The following is a 22,108-nucleotide window of genomic DNA, read 5'->3' as shown; positions in this document are numbered from 1 at the left end:
TTGACGCACTCTGCTCCGCCTGACCTGCAGATGTTCCTATTGCATGTGCTGTTTCCCTCCAGACTTAGCCTATGCTCTGTAAAAATGTCTTTGTACTGTGTAACCTACTTAAAAAACCAACAACCTTTAGTTCTACATAGAGATGTGGGTATCTCCTACCCAAACCTAATCAACAACATCTATTGTTGTGGTCTTCTCAAGTGTTTGTGTTTAAACTCACTGCTTTCATTAAAAGCTTCCAGGCTCTATTATATCCATTCTGAAGCTGAATGCAAAGCTACCGCAGAATTCATCCTGACCAATCACAGTAGTTGTGGTCTGGTAGATGCAATGCATCTGGTTACTTTATTGTCATCTTATCATTATATATCTTGTATAGACAGACTCAACTCACACGTTTATTTAATGAGACAAATAAGAAATCTTCCCAAAGGAAATGTGTAACATACATCTAATCTTCATCTTCATGAGAACAAATGTTGCAAACTTTTCTTCCAACATCTTACAGAATACACATACATTGAATACATCAGCAAAAGTAACAATTAGACAATTTGTTGAATATATGTTATGTGATGTAAAATGACAAACCAAATGTGGGTCATTCCAAACCAAAGTAAGTGATTGGTCCTTCATTAAGGAAATTTTTATGAGACCATTATTGAAAGGTAAATGCGATGGTCACTTCAAGGAAGTCATTTTAGAATTGATTTGTTAAGTTACCTAAAAATTTAACTAATTTAAATATCCCTAACATAATAATATTTGTTAGTATTTACCAAATGTAAAATGTGAATTAAAGACACAGAGGCTATATTTAAAATAAAAATCGACATTTATTTACATATACACATTTGGCAGTTCTTCTATTCATTGGGAATCAATCACATGACAGTGGTGTATCAAGCACCATGCATTTTTCAGTATGAATTCTGTTTTAAAATAGTGTTCCAATTCATAATAAAGTGGCAGTGACATCTGGCTTCATGTCGGGTGATCCAGACAGCCACTATGAGACAGTAATATATAATGAGTGGAGCAGAGTGATGCTTGTCTCTTTGAAGGGAATTTGCCCTGTGTTGTGTCTGTTGTGACCTGAGTTTATCATTGTGAGAGTCAGCTGATCCTGGAACTGAGGACACATGATCAAAGATGTTAACCCTGTAATGCTGAAGCCCATAGCCTGGTTTTTGTCTTAAGAAGCCCAGATACTAGTGTTGTTTCCTCCATGTTGGGAACTATTAACCCTTAACAGCTGCCTAGATCTCAAGTTTAGGATTAGGGCTATATATAGTCATAATCAAGACATCAGTTCACTAAGTCTTGTACACCACTGATAAGAAGTGATGAGCTTTGATCCATCAGGGTGTTTTCAGAGGGCAGAGATGCTGTTTCCACTGATATCACTTCCATTCTCTCATTCTCTGTCAACATTTCTCTTTAACCTCTTCCTGGGAAACACAAAACACATGGGACAAAATTACAAATAAGAATTTAGATTTCATGTCTAATGACAAAATTATACTCTCTTAGTTTGTTGTTACAGTAAAGGGCTTTACCTTTACGGGTTCTGGGTTTCTGTTAACAAAAGAAGAAACATGTTTAGTCAAACATCTCAGAACAAATCAATGCTGATAAAAAACATAGTAACTGATGCATATTTTGTATTTGAGAACACTCTTTTCAAACTATTTGTATCAGATCTATAACATTATTTTTACACTTACTTGTTAAAGTTAGAAAGGTGGTCAAGACTGCTTCTCTTTTCAGGTAAATCAATGGCAGTATTTGAACTCTGTCTCTCAGAATCGGTGGCCTTTTTCCTGAGGCAGCAAAATACTGTATGTATTATAACTAATTGAGAAAACATATACATTTTCTTCACTGTGATAAAATTACCTCTAAAACATGAGCAATGTTCAACATGAAACATCATTTTATCACTATAAAGACAACTGGCATCACATTACAGCATTTTAGGAAAGCTGTAGTACTAATCACTGGCAGTCCAGGTGAAACAGAGCAGACCATTTAAATCAATCAAATTAAAAAATCTATTCTGATTTCATGATGACTTTAAGTTTATTTTTCAATTAGGATTAGTAGACAGGTTAGTTGACCATAACTAAGTTTATTCTGTCACACACACACACACACACACACACACACACACACAGAGAGAGAGAGAGACTGCAGTTACATGGCCAGTAATAACTTACTTGACAAGATAGATAATCGTCGACAGTGAAGTCACACTGATTACAGCCAGCACAACACCTAGAGCGATTGTGGCGTCTTGACTGGGTTCTCCAGAGTCTCCTGAACTGTCCTCCACTTTGATTTCCAAACCAGGACCAAAAACCTTCTCCAGCTCAGATGTTAAAACTTTGTTCTCATTGTTCAGCTTTCTGTGGGAGTGAAGATATTATTTCAGATGCTGCCCATAACACTCTCATCCTAATTATATAGAATAGATGTAATTCAGGCAAGCAGGCCAGAGGGAATTGTGAAGAGTATATATTTTTGTTAATGCTCATACATAAATTTTTTCTTTATAAATCATAATTCTGAGGAGGAACACTTTTCAAGTTGGATACATATCTGCGTATTGTGATGTTAAAGTGCCCCTTTTATGGATTTTTGAAAATGACCTTTCATGTAGTGTGTAACACAGCTCTAAGTGAATGAAAACATCCTGCAAAGTTTTAAATATGAAAGTGCACCGTATATCAAGTTATTGTCTTTCAAAAGTAAGAGTCGACTCTGAGTCAATGAAATTGTTTTTCAAATGAGTCATAAGCCGTTTCGTTGTGACGTCAAGACGAAATATTAGCATATTGCCCGCCCACTTATTGCATGTGCAGACACCAGGGAAAACTTGAACCTCAAACCGGCAGCTGATTCCTGTGGACACTGGACAGCATCATGTCGCTGTCCTCTACAATGTGAAGGTAAAGCCAGTTTTTTTTCACTGCCCAAGGACGAGCATGTGAAGAATCAGTGGTTAAAGTTCATCTTTACCACGATATCACAGCAGTATAATACTAAACTTTTGCTGTGTTCCCTTTATTTTACTGACGACTCCTTTTCAAATCTCGGAGTTCAATGCAGGATTTGCAAACCGCTTGCTCTTGAAAGATGGTGTTCAAAATAATTAGTTTTGAGTTTTATATTGTGTAGGTCTCCTGCTAACTGGCTAACTCACGTTATCACTGTCTTACTGAAACTCTTCTGCTAATCAGCTGTGGGCCACTATTACCTATAACTGTGTCTATTAATGCAGATTGTCTGTCGTTCTCACTACTTTGAGGAAAGATTAAACATGGAGCAATATTTGTTTTACCAACGTTTATGTTACACCAGTCATTCACATCAGTCATTCATGCAGAGTTATTGATACAGTTTCCACGTGTTCACCGCAATATATTACAAAAATACTCAGTAAATAAATGAGTACAAGTAAAATAATCGGTTTGTTGATGGACATGCACTTGTTAAAGGGATAGTTCACTTTGAAATTAAATTTTGGTATGTTTTAGCTTACCTCAAGGGCATCCAAGATGTAGTTTTTTTTTTTTTTTTCGCAGTAGTTTCAATTTTGATATTTTTAGGTCAAACCGGTTTTGTCTGTCAGTCATATAATGCAGGTCTATGGTCATTATCTCAAAGAGCATGCACAGAGTCCAAATTAACACTAGATGTCGCCTTGGCTACGGTTTCTTTCCAATGAACTGCAGTAGCCAAGGCGACATCTAGTGTATATATCTATGCACCAGTCTGTGCACACGTCACACAGCAGGATGCGCGCGTGTCCTCAGATCACTTGGACGTGGCTGTGTTCAAGAGGTAAAAACGATATAAATACTGTTCGTTTTCTCACACAAACCGCTCGTTTCGTGTCTTAGGCCATCAATGTGTACTTACGATGGGGAATTGTTTAATTTGGACGATGGGGAATTGTTTAATTTGGACTCTGTGCATGCTCTTTGAGGTGGTGACCATAGACCTGCATTATATGACTGACAGACAAGAACGGTTTGACCTAAAAATATCTAAATTGAAACTACTGCGGGAAAAAAGACACCTACATCTTGGATGCCCTTGAGGTAAGCTAAAACATACCAAAATTTAATTTCAAGTGAACTATCCCTTTAATGCTGATGGTGAGGAATTAGTTGCAACATCTCAATGTACCTCAAACTGACTAGTGTATCACTGAGAAACGTCCTGCTCGAGTCGTCCTTGCGATGGAGGTTCGGGTTGAATGACAGTTCTTCCAGTGTTTCATCATCGGACTTGCACTCACATTGATATGGTAAAATCGACGTCATTGTTCATTACTGTCTTTAGTTTACGGGACAGCTGACGTTGTTATGGCAATGGCCGTTTTTGTTTTCGACGCGCACGCTGTACGTGGTAAACCAATCACAACAGACTGAGCTGTCTGGCCAATCAGAGCAGATTTAGAGAGATTGATTCATTTGACAAGTCGTTTGAGAATCATTGAAAATGATGTGATGTGCAAATGTATATTATGAGGAAATGAAACTGTTTTTTGACCTTTGATGCATGTAAACCTGTTGTAGGAGACTCCACAACAACATTAGGAAACTTTAAAATAGCATAATAGGGGCACTTTAAAAGTTTGTGCAATCATGCAATTGTAGCTCACACTTGTCACATAATTAAAATCCCTTACTGGTATTCTTACACGAACATAGTTGGCAAACCAATAGCCTTGTGGACAGTCAGAGTTAAAATAAAAATGAATGTATTCAGATCTCAGAGGAATTTTATAACTGATTAAAATTATAACCGATTTAAAGTCAGAGCACTGTCCACAAGGCTACAACCATTATAACTCTATTTATTGTAAAACATGTTACTTGCACATTTCCACATCAGCTTCCACATTAGATTAGTCTGAATAAACTGATATTAGTTCAACTTACTCTTTGACCTCTGTGGCTTGGATGACAGCACCACTGGAGTCCATGGCGATGAAACTGACGTAAGTCTTGTCTCTAGATTCTCTAAGAATGGTGCGCATCTCATTCCCATCCTCAGCTCTCACACTGAGGATTTTCACAGTCCAGCCTAAAGCTTTCCCCATGGAACTGAGAAAAAAAACACACAATCAGATGGTGTATATAACACAAAAGAATAAGAGGAGGTACATGAAGCACCAATTCAGTCTAATTTGTAAAACAGAAAAAAACAATTCATTGATAAGAACTGGCTTAAAATAACGTTTTGCTCATGATCGATCCGTTTCTATAATTTGACACCCTGACTTAACTCACTAGAAGGGAAGCTTTTTAGTAAATAATGGTGTAAATTTCAGTCTGTTCTACAGACAAGGTGACTTAGACTTGGAAATGTCATATGGACTATTTTTTTATGCTTTTTTTGTGGGAAAGAACTGTATGATCATTTTCTTTGAAAACATAGCAGGACACACAGGTTAGGAATCCCATGAGGGTGAGTAAAATAATTCATTTTTAAATTTAGTTTTGGGTTAATTAATCCTTAAACATGTTTCCTCTTAGCTCAAAACACATTAACACTTCACAAATAGAAATGCTCTTATTCTGTCTCAATAACATGTTTCAATATCAAATAGATTACTCACTCTTCCATCTCTGGTATGTTCTTCTCCACTATGTATACGGGCCGGTTTAAGGAGATTACTGAGACGCTGTCATGATGTACACTTTGTTTTACTTCGATCTGCAGGTGACAAACACAAGAAGTCCATCTTTGTAAAGGTGTTCTCTTCTCAATCAAAATGTCATTGGTCATTTGAAACAGTCTTACAAAAGCTTTCTCTTTTTTCTCTCTCTGTTTCTGCTCACCTGTACTGTTGTAGTCGTGAACAGTCCATGTTTATCAGTGGCTTTAACCTGAAAGGTGAACAGATTGTCTCCAAATTTGGATGCATCCAGTACGTAGACCTGACCAGTGCTTGCCTCCACATCCAGCAGAGTTGTGGACTCCAGCAGGGAATACTGCAGTTCTGAGCTCTCGCCCACATCAGGGTCCGATGCCTGAGGGACACAACACCACATTTCAACCAGTTACGTGAATAAAAAAATAAAAATAAAATAAAAAAATCATGAAATCAAATGTGATTAAAAAAAATCAAGTTTATTAACAACTATTAACAACAATTAGCTTGGTTATGTACTTTCATTTAGTAAGTTCACTGTTCAGTAATATTTTTACGGATAGCACTCTTCTATATAGAACCTTAAAAGTTTCTGTCAGGCACTTCATATATCGAATTTTTAGGGGTTCCCATCATGGGGTCATTTTATGGATTTAATTTTAATAGATTTTTAACCTTAATTAGATTTTATGAATTAAACAGCTCGTAAACATATATTACCACTAGAAACATTTTGAATAATCCATTAAACATGAAAGTATAATTCAATCATTTGAGATATTTAAGATATATAAAACTTTTTTAGCATAAAGGGTTCTTTAAAACTGAGTCAAGGGTTCTGTATAGAACTTTTTGTGAAGAGTGGCTCAGCTGCTTTGGGGTAAAGATTTCAGACATCAACATTTTATATGCCAGGAGAAAAAAAGTAAGTCTGATCACTTTGAAAAATACCAGCACATATCTCCTCAGATGGCATGGGATGAGTTGCATGTCGAAATGTATTACTTAAGGTTAAGGGTTTGAACAAATCACTAGCCTTTTAGTATTAGCAATAACAGTAACAGTGATGTTTGCCTTAGCAAACACCACTTATTACAAAATAGATTTGACTACATCCACTTCATTTATATCTGATGTCTATGCCACACTCACCTGGACCTTCACTATGGGGAATTTGTAAGGAGAGATACTGAAAATCTCTGCTTTATATATTTCAGCATCAAACACAGGAGCCTCATTCAGGTTCTCAACCTGAACGTTGACCTGAAGATTGTGAGAGAAAAAAAGTCAAATACAAATATAAATGAGCCCTGTGGCAACTTTCTTTTAAGAAGAGAAAATTTTGACTTTGACGTGCTTGAAGAGTAAGACTTTAAGAGTAAGAGTAAAAACATACTCTAGGTAAGTATGAGAACGCAAACACTTATAACTGCACAACTTGTGTCATTGCATTCTGAAATGGGGGATACAGCGGGCATTAACATACATTTTACCAAAGAACACTATGCAATAACATAAATTGTGCACTTGTGTAGAGTTTGTTTCTGGCCTTAGTTTAAAGTAAGAATAGTACCATTGTCTCTGCAGTGTTTGGAGGAGTTCTGGAGTCTATGGCTTCTACTGTGAGGATGAACCACTCCTCTTTCTCCTTGTCCAGCGGTCTGAGAGCTTTTATGGTTCCCTCATCATCCACAGAGAAGACATTCTTGTGTATCTTCATGTTATAGCTGACCGTAACCACTGGACTTCCTGTTAATGCCTTGACCTTGCCCACTATTGAGGCCTCAGGTTCATTCTCTTTTAATGTGAATTTGTAGGAGGAGCTTTCAAAAATCACACTCTCAGTGAAAGGAGCAATTTGGAAGTAGATCAAGACTTCAGCTACAGAGAGAAGAAAGATGTTAGTTTTGACATGTTAGTTCTATTGAGGTCAGGTTGATTCTTACATGCAAACCAGGGGCACACGTTTGGGACACAAATGTACCATAACCCATTTGTGAAGAATACCATTATGATCTGGTATGAAGTTCATACATTTCTCGGAGAGGCCCCATTGTTGTCTTGCTTCACCCCGATTTGGGGGAATGAATATTTCACTCCAGCTAAAAATGATATGGGGTTTAAACTATGGTTGAATAAGGGAATAGTTAGACTGATGGACTTATATGAAGACAATATTTTAATGTCATTTGACAATCTGGTATCAAAGTTCCATATACCCCGGAAACATTTTTTTTAAATACCTGCAGCTTAGAAGTTAAATTTTTTTCTAAACTAAAGAATTCTGTGCAATTCCCTTCATAATCCACACTGGAAACCTTTTCCACACAAGACTGTTACAGTAAAGGGCGAATTACCCAATTATATAATATACTGGTACAGAATCATAAAGAAAACTCTGAAAATAAAAGACGAGCATGGATACAGGACATTTCATTTGATGAGTGGGGTACAATATGTTTAAAAGCACAAACAATAAATACTTGTTTGAGACTCTTACAATATAACTGGATATTGAGAACTTATATCACTCTGGTGAGATGAAATAAATGTAACCCTAGACTTATGTTTTAAATGCAATAATTTCCAACGCACAATTTTTCATTGTGTGTGGGAATGTGGTGAGGTGCAAAAGTTTTGGAGAAAAAGTGACTCAGTATGTATCTCAGTTTACAACTACTCCATATTTCTTTAATATGTGTATTGGGTGTCTATGTGGACAATTGCTCTCTGCCCGTCAAAGAGAAAAAACGGGTGGATTTGTGCCTACTACAAGCCAGGCGTTCAATTGCCCTTTGCTGGAAGAATACAAGTTGTCCTTCCCTTGGACTTTGGCTGAAAAACTTGATATCCAGTTTGGCCCTTGAGAAGCTCACATATGTGATCAAGGGGAAGTCTTCTTAATTTTACGAAATTTGGGAGATGTTCTTGAGATTTGTTAAAGAAGGAGATATTGAAGAGGCTATAGATGTCTGAAGTTGTAGTATATGCTTAATGCTTAACAGGAGTGTATGATATAAAGCCCTGTATGTTTAAGGATTTTATTATTATTATTATTATTTATTGTGGAGGGGGAGGGATTTGAGTAAGTTATGTTTGTATTTAAGAAGATTATGTTTGTTCTTTTGTTAAATGTGTTGTACCATAATGTGCACAAGATGCAGGGCTCACTTTAGATTTGAATGACTGTGCAGTCAGTGTTTTAGCAGATTACAGAACAATTTGTGCTGAAATCTAAACAAAATATATCAAAAGCCCTAAAGTGAATAAATTCAAGTGCCACAGCTGTTGAATATGGAGCTGAAATAGTCTCAAAATGTATTAATTTGTAAAATATAATGTAAAAAAGTTAATTCACACGCACAAAATTTGCATACAAATCCAAAGTGATCCACAAATACACACGATTTGCAAATGCAGATTCAACAATCAATTTGTACACATAAAAACATAATATACTTGTATTTATGAATTGCGTTTTTTTTAATTTAGTGAATGTAAATTTAGTTGTTCATTTACATATCATGTTATGTGAATAAGAATTATGAGTTTGTAAATATATAATATATATTTGCTTACGCATTTGTGAATCATATTTTGTTATACATTCATTTTGGGACTATTGTAGCTCTATATGTTATTTCCAATCATGTGAAATGGCCCCCCAGTTTTAACTCTATAAATGTTTTGTGCTGGCATAAACTGCATTAACACTAGCAGTACTACATTAGAACTAGTATTTTTCTGCCTCTTTGTGGACATATTTACAGTATTTAGGTAAAAACACACTACACTAGAGAGATAGATAGAGCTCCAAAGGAAGAACAACAAAGTTGTTATGAAGCCCAAACCTTCATCTGATTCTGGTGGTGTTCCATGATCTGTCGCTATAGCAGTGAGGGTTAGCAGCGTGTCTTCTGTGACCTCGCTAAGGTCAGAGGTCAAAGTGATGACTCCTGTTTCAGCATCCAATGCGACCATTGAGGAGTCTTCAGAGAAACTACAGAAAAACAACATTCGTGCATCTGTCTTAAAGGAGTGATGTAGATAAGTGTGTTCATGGTTTTGCCTTCATATTATTGATCCTAATGAAATGGAAGCTTAGTTAGCTTAAGCTTACCTATAACTAATAACCGCGTTGCTTCCAGCATCTTTATCTGTGGCCGAGAGCGTCAGCAGCACATCTCCAACTTTGGCGTCTTTAACCAGAATGCTTTTCCTGTAGGTGTCAGAGCTGAAAACTGGAGCGTTGTCATTGACATCTGTGATACTGACCCTCACTGTGGTGATGTTCTGCAGAAAATTAAACCAAGCAAACCTTTCGTATTACAGACCAAAAGTTGATATTTGCAATGTCTAATATCTAACTTAATGTCTGGAATTAACAGTAATTAACTTGTAAGGATTGAACTAGTATCAGGTAGCCAGATTTTTAAATATCTGCATAAAATCTAGAACATACTGCAGCTTCTTTTTGCATGTTTGTGTGTCATTTAGAGATAGATAAATAAAAAAATAAACTGAGATATAACCTTTAGGACAATATAAATGTGCAGGTGTGCTCAAGGTTGTAATGCTACTTAAACAACGCCTCAAACTAAATTGGGAAAATCTTTCAAAGTTTATATTCCATGAAGCTACGGCCAATCAGTCAACTAGTTCTTCCTTGGAATCACTTTTATAAACTTTATATGCTGGCAGACAGATAAAACCCTTTACAACCTTCCAAATGAGGAAATGCCACAAAATGTTCCAATCGCAAATTTAATGGAACTACACATATTTACATCATGCAATAATACAAATAAATAGATATTGTTACTGTACATATCTCTGTGGGATTGCATGGTCCATGGCAACAATGATCACATCATACACATCCTGTGTCTCCCGATCCAGTTCCTCAATGGCTAGGAGAGTCCCATCCTTAAGGAATGAAATAAGCGTTTTTTATTTATTTATTTTTTTTACAATTTCATATTTATAAAGTTATAATATCATTTACTGTAGGCACAGTGACAGCTGCCTTTCTCATAAGTCCCCTCACCTCTCTGAATCTGAATATTTCACTGTGTGAGGAAGTAGAGATTGTGACACGTCCGTTGTCTCCAATGTCAGCGTCTGTGGCTGAGATTTTGCACACCTCTCCAGGTGATGAGGGTGTGTACGCACCTTCCTGAATCTCAATGGGCTCTGGGAGAGGAAGGAATTGTGGGTTGTTGTCATTGACGTCCAGAACAGTGATGATGACCCGAGCTGTGGAGCTTAAACCATTGACAGGCTGGTCTACAGCTACTACCTGAGAAAGACGATGCAAGCGTCCCATTCAGAATGAATAGTCATCCTGAACATTTTGTAAATAGTTGGATTTAAGAAATGAATGTGATTGCTTTGTACCTCTATATTGTAATTGTCTACAGTTTCTCTATCCAAGGTGGCGTCGCTCCGGAGTGATATTACTCCTTGACTGTTGATAACGAAGGTATCGCTATCCATGATAAAGTGACCTTTAGAGAACCCACCCTGATCAGAGAGAAAACTAGATAAGATAAGTACATCAAAACAAACTTTGTATGTTGGCTTGACAAAACCTTAAATGGAAATTGATATCAGCTATATCAGTTTAAGTTTGAAGTCTTGGCTAGTTAGAATAGAGTTTTAAAGGTGCAGTATGTAGTACTGACTGCTAGTATTGACCCAGCTAATGGGTACTGTAGTCCAAATTCAAAATATTGGAGAGGATTGTTTCTCTCGTCCACTCCTCAGACTTGATGCTCAGATTGAGAAGGACACACAACAGAAATGAGCACAACTGACAATGGAAGGCGACGAGCCTTACAGTGTGAGTTGATCAGTTGATTTATCCATGTTTTAATATGCCTCTGGACATAGAGATTTTTAGATGGATGCCGAGGTTTTTTAGGTCGGGTAAAATGTGCTATTTCTGACCTACAGTAGTTTGCTTGCTGACTTCCATGGCTCTAATACGCTGTGTTTTCTGCTAACTGATAAACCCAGGGTGTCAAAATACTATTGGGTAAATCGGCAGCTGAATCACTCTCAGACCAAAACAAAAACAGTTCTGACGTGGAACGCACATTTCAAAGTAGAATAACTGGCTGTAACATTGTTTTTAGGAGACACAAGTATGTGAACTTAGCATGTTTCCTAAATCTCTGCAAGCATATTATGGAATTTTCGTGCTTTTGTACAGTCAAAAAGTTACATACTTCAAGTGTTATGACTTGAAATATTGCATTTCTTAACAATTTCTTTTGTGTTCTGAGCAGTTGGGGAATTACTTGTTAAAGGGATACTCCACTTTTTTTGGAAATAGGCTCATTTTACAACTCCCCCAGAGTTAAACAGTTGAGTTTTACCATTTTCTAATCCATTCAGCCGATCTCTGGGTCTGGCGGTACCACTTTTAGCATAGCTTAGCATAGATCATTGAATCGGACAGGACCATTAGAATCTCTCTCAAAAAAATGACCAATGAGTTTTGATATTTTTCCTATTTAAAACTTGACTCTTCTGTAGTTACATCGTGTACTAAGACCGACGGAAAATGAAAAGTTGTGATTTTCTAGGCTGATATGGCTAGGAAGTATACTCTCATTCCGGCGTAATAATCAAGAAACTTTGCTGCCGTACCATGGGTGCAGCAGGCGTAATGATATGACGCAGCGCCTGAAAATAGTCCCCAGTAACTTCCAACGTGACTGGGACTAAGTTTGTCTAACCTATTAGACCTATTTTCAGGCTTCATTTTGACATTTTTCCTATTTTCGAATTTATTAATGGGTGGTTGCTAGGGTTTTGCTAAAGTGACAAACCCAGTTCCTGGAGGGCCACAGCCCTACAGCGTTTTGTTCCAACCCTGCTTCAACACACACACTTGCAGTTTTCAAATAAGCCTGAAGGACTTGATTAGCTGATCAGGTGTGTTTAATTAGGGTTGAAGCTAAACTCTGCAGGGCTGTGGCCCTCCAGGAACTGAGTTTGACACCCCTGTCGGTCGCTTTGTGTTTTTAAGTTGTTGGGAGCTCTGGATGATTGGATCATCATTTTTGGTGTTTAAAAATGGTTCACCATTTTAGTGTTTGCAAGTCTGTATTTTTTATTTTAGTGTTTATTTGATCTACTTTACAAACAGACAGTGATGTTTTCAGGAACAGTACCAGGTCTGGATCAGTGACTCTAGTCTGAAGCACAAACTGATCCGGTGGTGAATTTTCCAGAATAGATACGGTGTACTCATCCTGGTCAAATTTTGGAGGGTTGTTATTCACATCCTCAATGGTGATGGACACCACAGCGTTAGCCGTTTTACGGGCATCATTCTGCTGAGTTGCCTATTTATAAGGAAATCATGAATAGAAAATATAAACAAACACAATCCTGAAAACTCTTCAGATTCATGAATGTCTTCAGAAACGTCTGATACCTGTATGTAAACAGTTATCTGGTCGACTTCCTCTCTGTCTAGTGCCGTTGTCACAGAAATGACTCCACTGTTTTGATCGATGTCAAAGTTACTTTGATACTCATTTGGAAAGACTGGAACAGAAATGTGGATATATGCTGTGTTATTATCAGAAACTTAATATAGAATATGACTGTATTTCTTTAATCAAATAGAAGTGTGTTATTAGCAGTGTAAAGTGCTTGTTTTATCACAATTACTGTGCTTGACTATAGTTTGGTGGAATTTTCTATAATATCAGATTTAAAATCAGTGTTTCACCTCTAGCTCTCACACATCTACAGAGAAACTTTAATTTGAAACAGGAGGAGGTTATTTAGTTTAGGACACATGTCATGTAAGTGTGTTGTAAATCTTCTGTTAACAGCACCTGCTGTTATGCTGTAAAGTACAGGCTCGTTGATGCCCGTGTCGCCATCTTGAGCTTTTATGGCTTCAGGAGTGATGTCTGAAAACTGTCCTACCTGTGCATGGACAGAAAAGACATGGAGGGTTTCATTTGTTTGATCAGACATGCGTTTAAATATTGATCATGATGTTATTTACCTGATTTTCCTCAATGGATGCCTTGTAGAGACTGTGATCAAAATAAGGGTTTAGATTGTCAAAATCTTCAACTGTTATTGTAACTGTTGTGGTGTCACTGAGATCTCCTATATCCTGCAAAAAAACATAGTGTTTTATTACTATCTACCTTCAAATTATAAATCATCCAAAAATGTAAAATTTGTAATTTGTTCCGGGTCCCCATCCACTTTCATTGTATGGAAAAAAGCAGACATTCTGCTAAACATCTCCTTTTGTGTTGCTCAAGATTTAATTTTTGTGTGAAGTATTCCTTTAAAGAGAATAGACTGCTAAAGCAAGTTTGAAGTTTAGTGATCAAAGTAATCTGGAGGTTAGTAGGATGTCAGAGAGTTTGTCTTTACTTTAGCTTGCACAGTGAAGATGTACTGTTGAGCATGGTTGTAGTTCAGACGTTGTTTCAACCTGATGTTTCCGGCAATTCTCGCTTCAAATTCATCTGGTGCTGGAGGCTGTTAATGAAGATGAAGTGATTAATTAAAATGAAACACTTACAGATTAATAATAAATTATTTAGTTTCCTTTCCTTTAAAAGAATCTGCAAGTATCAAAACAGTAACTCAAAAAAACAAAAAACATGAAATTGGGCATGATTAAATGTTTAATTGATTGACAAACCTATTGTAAATTTAACAATTAAATTTCATCTAGTGACTGATACATGTAGTTTTGTGTAAACCTGCTGTGTTAATATTAAATAAAATATATGAGAATCATTCATGACTTACCAGTATAGAGTATATAATATTGCTGTTTTCTGGAGAAACATCTGCATCTTCAGCCTTCACCCTGAGCACATCTGAACCCACAGCTGTCGTCTGGAGCAAAAGACACAGTTTACAAAGAGATGTGAGTCTCTGAGTGACCAAACACACTTCTGCTGTATAAAGATGTGACATTACACACACCTCTGACACTGTGACACTGTATGTTTTACTCTGGAAGATCGGAGGATTGTCATTGATATCCTGAACTTCTAACGTCCTGATGTTTTTCAGCTGAAATGGAGAATGAAGACTTTATAGTGAAGATTTATGTGATGAATACTTTGTCTTATTAAATAATTTGATAATGTTATTGTTTAAACTTACTGATGGGTTTTGGCAAGTGAGTGAATAATACAAAATCCCTCCTGTCTAGAAGAAATAAAACACAAAGAGACATGTGGCACTTCATTTCTTTATGAGATTAAAAAATTAAAAAGTAATACTACCAACTATGCCAGAACGGGCAACTGTCGACTGTCAGTCAGTGGATAATGTTGGTTTGTAGTTAATGATTAAATTCCATTGAAGATATAAAAATTGAGAAAATGGAATGAGATAATTACTTCTATATATACTCTCTCTCTCTCTCTCTCTCTCTCTCTCTCTATAAATATATATTATATATACTATGTTGATCAGTGAGGGACAAACCTCCTTTAGTACATCAGCGTCCAGAGGTTTGATGGTTCGTACAGTAGCGGTTGGGTCTCCATTAGAGTAATTCAGCTCTAAAAATGTTACACCAATGGGAAAGATATGTGGCTCCAGCACCAGATGATCATCAGGTCCGATATTAGTGATAATCTCTACATCTCCTGAAGGCCAGATCAAATACACATTCTGACACACAATCTAAACATAAATGCTAGATAATGCCAGAATTGTTCTTGCATTACTACTCTTAATATTCACAAGCAAAGGCATTTTAAATGTTTTTGATCAAATATAAATTATTTTATGTTTCAATAAAAATCATATCATTTACAAATGTGAAAAGAAGCATCTTATATTGTTGACATTTCTCACCTTCATATCCCTCCTGGATATTCCCTACTTTTTCATTGGATCCAGCTGCACAGTTTATAGGTAAAGTACCTTAAACAGAAACAAGTTATTGGTTTGAGGACTTAACAAACAGCTTAAAGCCTGAATATGGTAGCACAAAATACACTAAATCACACAATATGTAAAACAATAACAATTTAAACAATTTAAACATGGGCATACATGTAGTTTTATGATTCATTTTCATTTCCATTATATTTACTGATATGCTGGTGACATATAGTAGACAGTTGTCACTCTAATCTCGGATTGGATAACTAATATTACTCCAATGTTCAAACTTGTGTCATTTAATCTTAAATCATTTCACTTATATTATTGAATAAAGCGGTTTCCTATTAAATCCTGACTTTTACTCAATTAGAAGACCTTTGTCCTGTAAAACACATGCTTTTTAACAGTAGACAACAGCTAGAACTAAATATATATAAATAGATATATCTTATAAAAGTAAGTTAGGCCTCACATACAAATGTTTGAATTTAAATGTTATACTTCAGCTGGTTATGAATAAATTTTACTTACCAATAGCACTCCTTACACTGTGGACATGAAGACAAGATAAAATAAATAAAACCGAGAATAAATCCATCTTTTCCATAATTCACTGTCAGTGCCGCCTGTATTATGAAGGCTGGCAGGGAAGAGAATGAATATTCCTTGTGTAATTTCTCCCTCTGAGCTCTTCTTTATTGTATGTCATAAACAGTTATGGTCTCTGGTGTAAGCAAGTATCAAAGGTGCTTCATAAAGCCAATAATGAGGAGAAATGTGGGAGGGATTGTACGGAAATAGTTTCATGTTACAAGTTTATTTGAGGATTTCTGAGATTTTAAACCGATAAGACTTTGCTATTGACCTTTACTTGGCTTCTTGTATCACCTCACACTCTTTTTCTGTCACATAATGGAATCATTTTAACTTGAATTATTAAGTTATTAATAAGTGAAGCAGAGTAATGAAATGAATGAATGAAACTGCTCATAACAACAATTTAATGATACAAGATCATGTTGGGGAAGTGATCATCCAAGTTAGAGTTTATTTTGTAACAATGACTGTCACACTAACATCATCCTTAATAATAAGCACTCATCCATTGCAATAAATCTAAAGACCTTTTTGCTGGACTTTGGCCTGCAATTGAACAGGCTGTAAAGATACGTGACAACAATGACTAATTCACACCCTGCTCTAACTCAGATTATATTATAACAAAAAAATCGATATCCTTTATTCCATGTTGCTACTGCCAACACAATCTTATCATTGCTTACTAGTTATGAGCCTTGTTTATCAGAACTAGCGTAATATTCATGCAGCAACATTTTAGTGACATCACAGAACAAATCAAAGGTCACACGCAATAACACTGTATATAAAAGATTATTATATTTTATTTTATGCTGATGATATATAAAAAAAGTTTATTTTATTTTATTTTTTTGGTATAGAGATGATAAAAAATTTGAAAAAAACAACTAAAAACTAAATTTGGTGTCTCTTAATCTGCTGGAAGAAGGCATCAAAACTCTGCTGGATAGTGGCTCTCCATGAGCAGGATTGGACAATAAATGGATCCGTTAGGCATGAGCGCAGAGCGGGAGGGGGTTCAGCGAAAAATCGGCAGCTGGCAGCAGGAAGTAGCTGCCAATAAAACCGGACGTCAGCTGCCGCTAATAACCGGAAGTCGGTGGATGCCGCTTTTAGCCTATGCTTTTAGCCAGGCAAATAAGTTATTATATCGAAAATATAAAATTTTAGTACTTATTTAAATAAAATACTTCTATAAGTAATTATTTTATTTGATTAAAAAAGGTTTATCAAATATAAATCAAGTAACGAAGATCATATAGACATAATACAAAAAAAAAACAAAAAACATTAAGCTACACTTTATGTAATTTATTTACATTTACATTTACATTTAGTCATTTAGCAGACGCCTTTATCCAAGGCGACTTACAAATTAGGACTAAATTCAGCGAGTCATCATAAAGAGGCAAGAGCAACAACAACGCAGGAAGTGCTCAAAATACGAAGTTCAGGTATTATTCAGAGTAGCATAAGCCTGATAAGTGGTGTTTCGATGTGTGGTGTTTTTTTTTTTTTTTTTTTTTTTTTTTTTTTCTATAAGGTTAAGTGCTCACGGAAGAGATTGGTTTTCAGCTGTTTTTTGAATGTTGTCAGGGATTCTGCATTCCGGATGAGGGTGGGGAGAGCGTTCCACTATGGAGGACCAAACCTGCAGAAATTAAAAATGAATAGATAAATAAATAAATAGATAAATAGATAAATAAATGTGATAAATAGATAAATAAATGTGATAATAGGAAAAGAAATAAAGAAATAAACGACTTGATAAAATAAATATGATTCATTTTTAATCAAATTCATTTTTGTATTATTTTTCCCCTTAATGTATTATTTTCTGCTTTTATACATTTTAAAATTTTTTAAAAATCGTTTTAACTTTTATTTATTCGTTAATTATTTATTTATTTATTTTTATATTTATTCTTACATTTATTGTTTAGATTTATTTATTTATGCATTCATTTATTTATAGATTTATTTATTTCCACATGTATTTATTTTTAGATTTATTTATTTATTGATTCATTTATTTTTACATTTCTTTGTGTAACATGGAAATGAGGAAGGCGGTCCTTGTGTAGCTTCAGTGCATCATTGGTTGAGAGCGGTTGAGAGCTCACGAATAGAATCGTCAGGCTTAGCTCATAGAGAGGAGATTTTTAAAAAAAAACACAAAAAAAATGGCGGCAAGAAATTATTCGTTGTCGTTTGCTACGGGATGTGGCAGATTAGCTGGAGAATTGTAAGTAATTTTCACCTAATCGCATTATGCCGAAATATTTTGTAGCGTCAACTATTTTTCCAGAAATAATAACACGAAGCTGAAACTACTTATGTGATCCCTCTCAGCATCGTCGTCGTCATCGAGTGTGGAACCGTCGGCGTCGACGTCAGACGCTGGGTTTATGACACCCAGACACCCAGTGGATATATATATTTCAAATGACCTGTATGTAAGCAGCACACAGTGCAGTGTTGATGTTAAAACTGTGTTGTTACAATGTTTAAAGTGGCTGACAACAATAAATATTCTTATTAAAACTGCCTGGTTTTTTGAGCTGTGCATAACTGTAGCTGAATAGTTAGGCCTACTACGCTACTATATTTTAATATTGGTCATTATGGTGGTACTTGGAGAGCCAAATATTTTCTGAGGTGGTACTTGGTGTAAAAAGTTTGAGAACCACTGCTCTAGCTATTTGTAAAACGTCCGCCATAGTACACACCTGTCACCACCACCCGACGTCACTACAAAGCCAGAGTAATCCAGCAAGCGCCTCAATCAACGATGAACCAATGGTAAGCAAGACCAACCCACCTAATTATCATACAAGACAAAGAAATGTAAAAATAAATGAATCAATAAATAAATAAATCTATAAATAAATGAATGCATAAATACATAAATCTAAACAATAAATGTAAGAATAAATATAAAAATAAATAAATAAATGAACGAATTAATAAAAGTTAAAACGATTTTTAAAAAAATGTAAAAATGTATAAAAGCAGAAAATAATACATTAAGGGGAAAAAATAATACAAAAATTAATTTGATTAAAAATTAATCATATTTATTTTATCAAGTCGTTTATTTATTTATTTCTTTTCCTATTATCACATTTATTTATCTATTTATCACATTTATTTATCTATTTATCACATTTATTTATCTATTTATTTATTTATCTATTAATTTTTAATTTCTGCAGGTTTGGTCCTCCATATTTCCACCAGCATGGAACTGTGAATGAGAATGTTCTGGAAAGTGAGTATTTATGAATGAGTATACGTATGTAATACTTTTCATACGTATGTAAACTATACATATACATATATTAAATATACATAAACATTCTTTAAACTTAAATAATAAACTTGAATAAATCCTGTCAAAAAAAAAAAAAGAACATTACATTTTCTCATCAATGACCTTTATTTAAAATCATAATTTGCTATCATTTAAGTTCAGTTTTATATTTGCAGTACTTAAATACATTCTTGTCTTTGTTTAATAAAGCAGCTGTAACTTTTGAAACAGGCTTGTATTTGTTATTCTGAAATCAGAATGATCGACAAGGTAAAGTTCGTAGACAAACTTTAAGTTAGCTTGAAAAAACCTTGCCAGAAAGTTTAAAAATGTTCTAGCATGGTTTAACATGATTTACTATTGGTGCTTCTCAATATCCATCCTCGTCTCCTCGCTCCTCCATCCTATGACCCGGAAACCGATTGAGCTCAGCCATCTTGAAGGACATCTCAATTCTCTAACTGCACCGCGAGGAGTCGAGGATCGAGGAGTGAGGAGGCTTCCTGAGGAGTCATGAGCGAGGATGCACAGGTGTATCCTATGCGGAAGAGCTTTATTGACTAAACGTGACGCACGTATAAATTCTCCTCCCCCTTCACATCGGTCACAGTGATTTTAATTTATACTTTACCTTTGCAGTTTATATAAACCACACATCTCACATATTTCAACAGGGTATATTGCTTTATTATTATTTATTATGAATTTCTTAAATAACCAAACTAATACAACATAAGGTCAGATCCTTTGAGTGCAGCTGATGACACCATGAAGTGACGCTCGAGTGATCAAGTATTCCAATGTATAAAAAAGCTTTCATTCGATTCCTCTGTCCTCATTTTCTTTCCTTGCGTCCTTCCCTCGCATCCTACAGGGGGTGGAGCTGAGACGCGAGGAAAGGAAACGAGGATGCACAAATAATAATTGACAAGCACCCTATGTTTATAGTGTGGTTGTTTATTAGGTATCGCCTGTGCCACCATTGATATGTGGTTGGTTGCTGCTACGTTGGATGATACTGATTGGCTGCCACGAATTGGCATGTCCCTCCTAATTTGGTAGGGCTTCCGGCTGTCAACGGCAGCTACTTCCTGCTGCCAGCTGCCACTTTTTTTGCTGAACCCAAGGGGGCTATCCATCACCCGGATAGCTCCCCGGGGGCCGCCATTGATTAGTAGACCATCACCTGCTGTTAGCACTCCATTGACTCCCATTCATTTTGGCGTCACTTTGACAGCGAATAACTTTACATCTGAGGCGTTTAAAGACTCCATTTGTCCATTATTTATTTCTAAAGAAACACGGCAATGTATAAAAGGCTCCATTACCTTGTATCTTACGTTATGGCCACGTAGAAGCAGTTTTTGTAAAAATAGGCTAACGATTGTGTCATAACCACGCGACTCTCGGTTGCACAGTAGAGTAATTACCGTATAGACAGGAGGAGAAGCTTGCGCGCAATCGGGGGGACGTGGAGGCATAAAGTCAAGGGAGAAGCCCATAGAGAGTCATAAAGTTGCTCCTGCTCCTAGCTCATGGACACTCATCCTACTCACGCTCTCCGTCTCTGCAAGTTTCGGAAGGGAATGATTCAGATTTCTCTTGGCACAGCTACTAGAAGACAGACGGGTTGCTCACGTCACATCTACATCGTCAAGCTCAGTTTGAGTCTGCGCAGTACGCTCAGCCATCAGGAAATGAGTGCTTCTAATTTACTTCACTTTTCTCCATTGAAGTCTATGGGGTCGCTGTGTTCATTTCTTTTACTGTCTATGGCTGAACCCCAACTGGATTTTGCTGGAGCTGTCAAGGTAGCCTATCATGCCAGTGACGTCACGGACCGTTGAAGCTCTAGATGGCTGCACCCTAGTAACAAAACAACAAACTAATATCACTGTTCCCCCCCCGTAACTGCTTCAGCAGTTTTAAATGTCCTACCACAAATAACAATGATAACACATCTGTTATATCACCTTTACTTCCTATTTCGTTTCAGTTCCCCTTTAAATCTGATAGCTGGACTCAATTAAATAACATATTTCAAATCAGCAACAAAATCTGATATTAACTGTCCCATAAATGTTGTTTTTAATGCTAAAATAACGTTAAAAATACACATTTTTCAGGCTAGAACAGTCCATGTGCATGTACAAGTCAGGTTTCTATGGGAACCGGAGCTTTTAACGGGAGCTGTAGTGACGCAATGACATTACTAATCAGCGATTGGCTCTTTTACTTAGAAGGCGTGAGGAATTCCGCGTCATAATATGCGAAGGAGTTTCTCCCATTCGGAGGTAAATATTAGGAGTGTATCCTCTTTGTATGTCTAATTGCTACGTCCCAGTTCGCCTATTATCCGTACACTTCACTACATTTCTCCCCGAAACGGTAGGAAATTAAATTAGACGGAATGTGGAGGATTTTAAGTGTGATAAGATGGTTGAAAGGGCAGTGACAGGATGCACGTAACTAAGCGACAGAGCTGTCCATTAAAGATGCAGTTAATTAACAGACAGCTCACAGCTCCATAGGGAGCTGCCTTACTATCTACTCCTATAGGGAGCTGCCTTCTTAGGGCCGGTTCACACAGATCACGTTTTGCATTCTCCTGCACGACTTTTTAATTGGTT

At 36.2% G+C, this 22,108-nt stretch overlaps 1 protein-coding gene across 1 annotated transcript in view; it reads right to left on the bottom strand.

Annotated features, from left to right (window-relative positions):
• The window catches only part of LOC309495746 (protein dachsous-like), a 126,943-nt gene extending 110,712 nt beyond the window's left edge, over positions 1-16,231 (bottom strand). The window contains exons 1-4 of the mRNA XM_082165578.1: positions 16,097-16,231; positions 15,533-15,601; positions 15,158-15,321; positions 14,831-14,875 (exon numbers count right to left, since the gene is read on the bottom strand). Of these exons, the coding sequence (XP_082021704.1) occupies positions 14,831-14,875; positions 15,158-15,321; positions 15,533-15,601; positions 16,097-16,172 (354 nt within the window). The 5' untranslated portion in view covers positions 16,173-16,231. The remainder of the gene's footprint in view (positions 1-14,830; positions 14,876-15,157; positions 15,322-15,532; positions 15,602-16,096) is intronic.
• Positions 16,232-22,108: the final 5,877 nt, after the last annotated feature.

Source organism: Leuciscus leuciscus (assembly GCF_965113295.1).
Source record: "Leuciscus leuciscus genome assembly, chromosome: 3".
Classification (NCBI taxonomy): domain Eukaryota; kingdom Metazoa; phylum Chordata; class Actinopteri; order Cypriniformes; family Leuciscidae; genus Leuciscus; species Leuciscus leuciscus.
The sequence above is the reverse complement of the archived record's forward strand: the minus strand, read 5'-3'. Positions and strand labels throughout refer to the sequence as shown.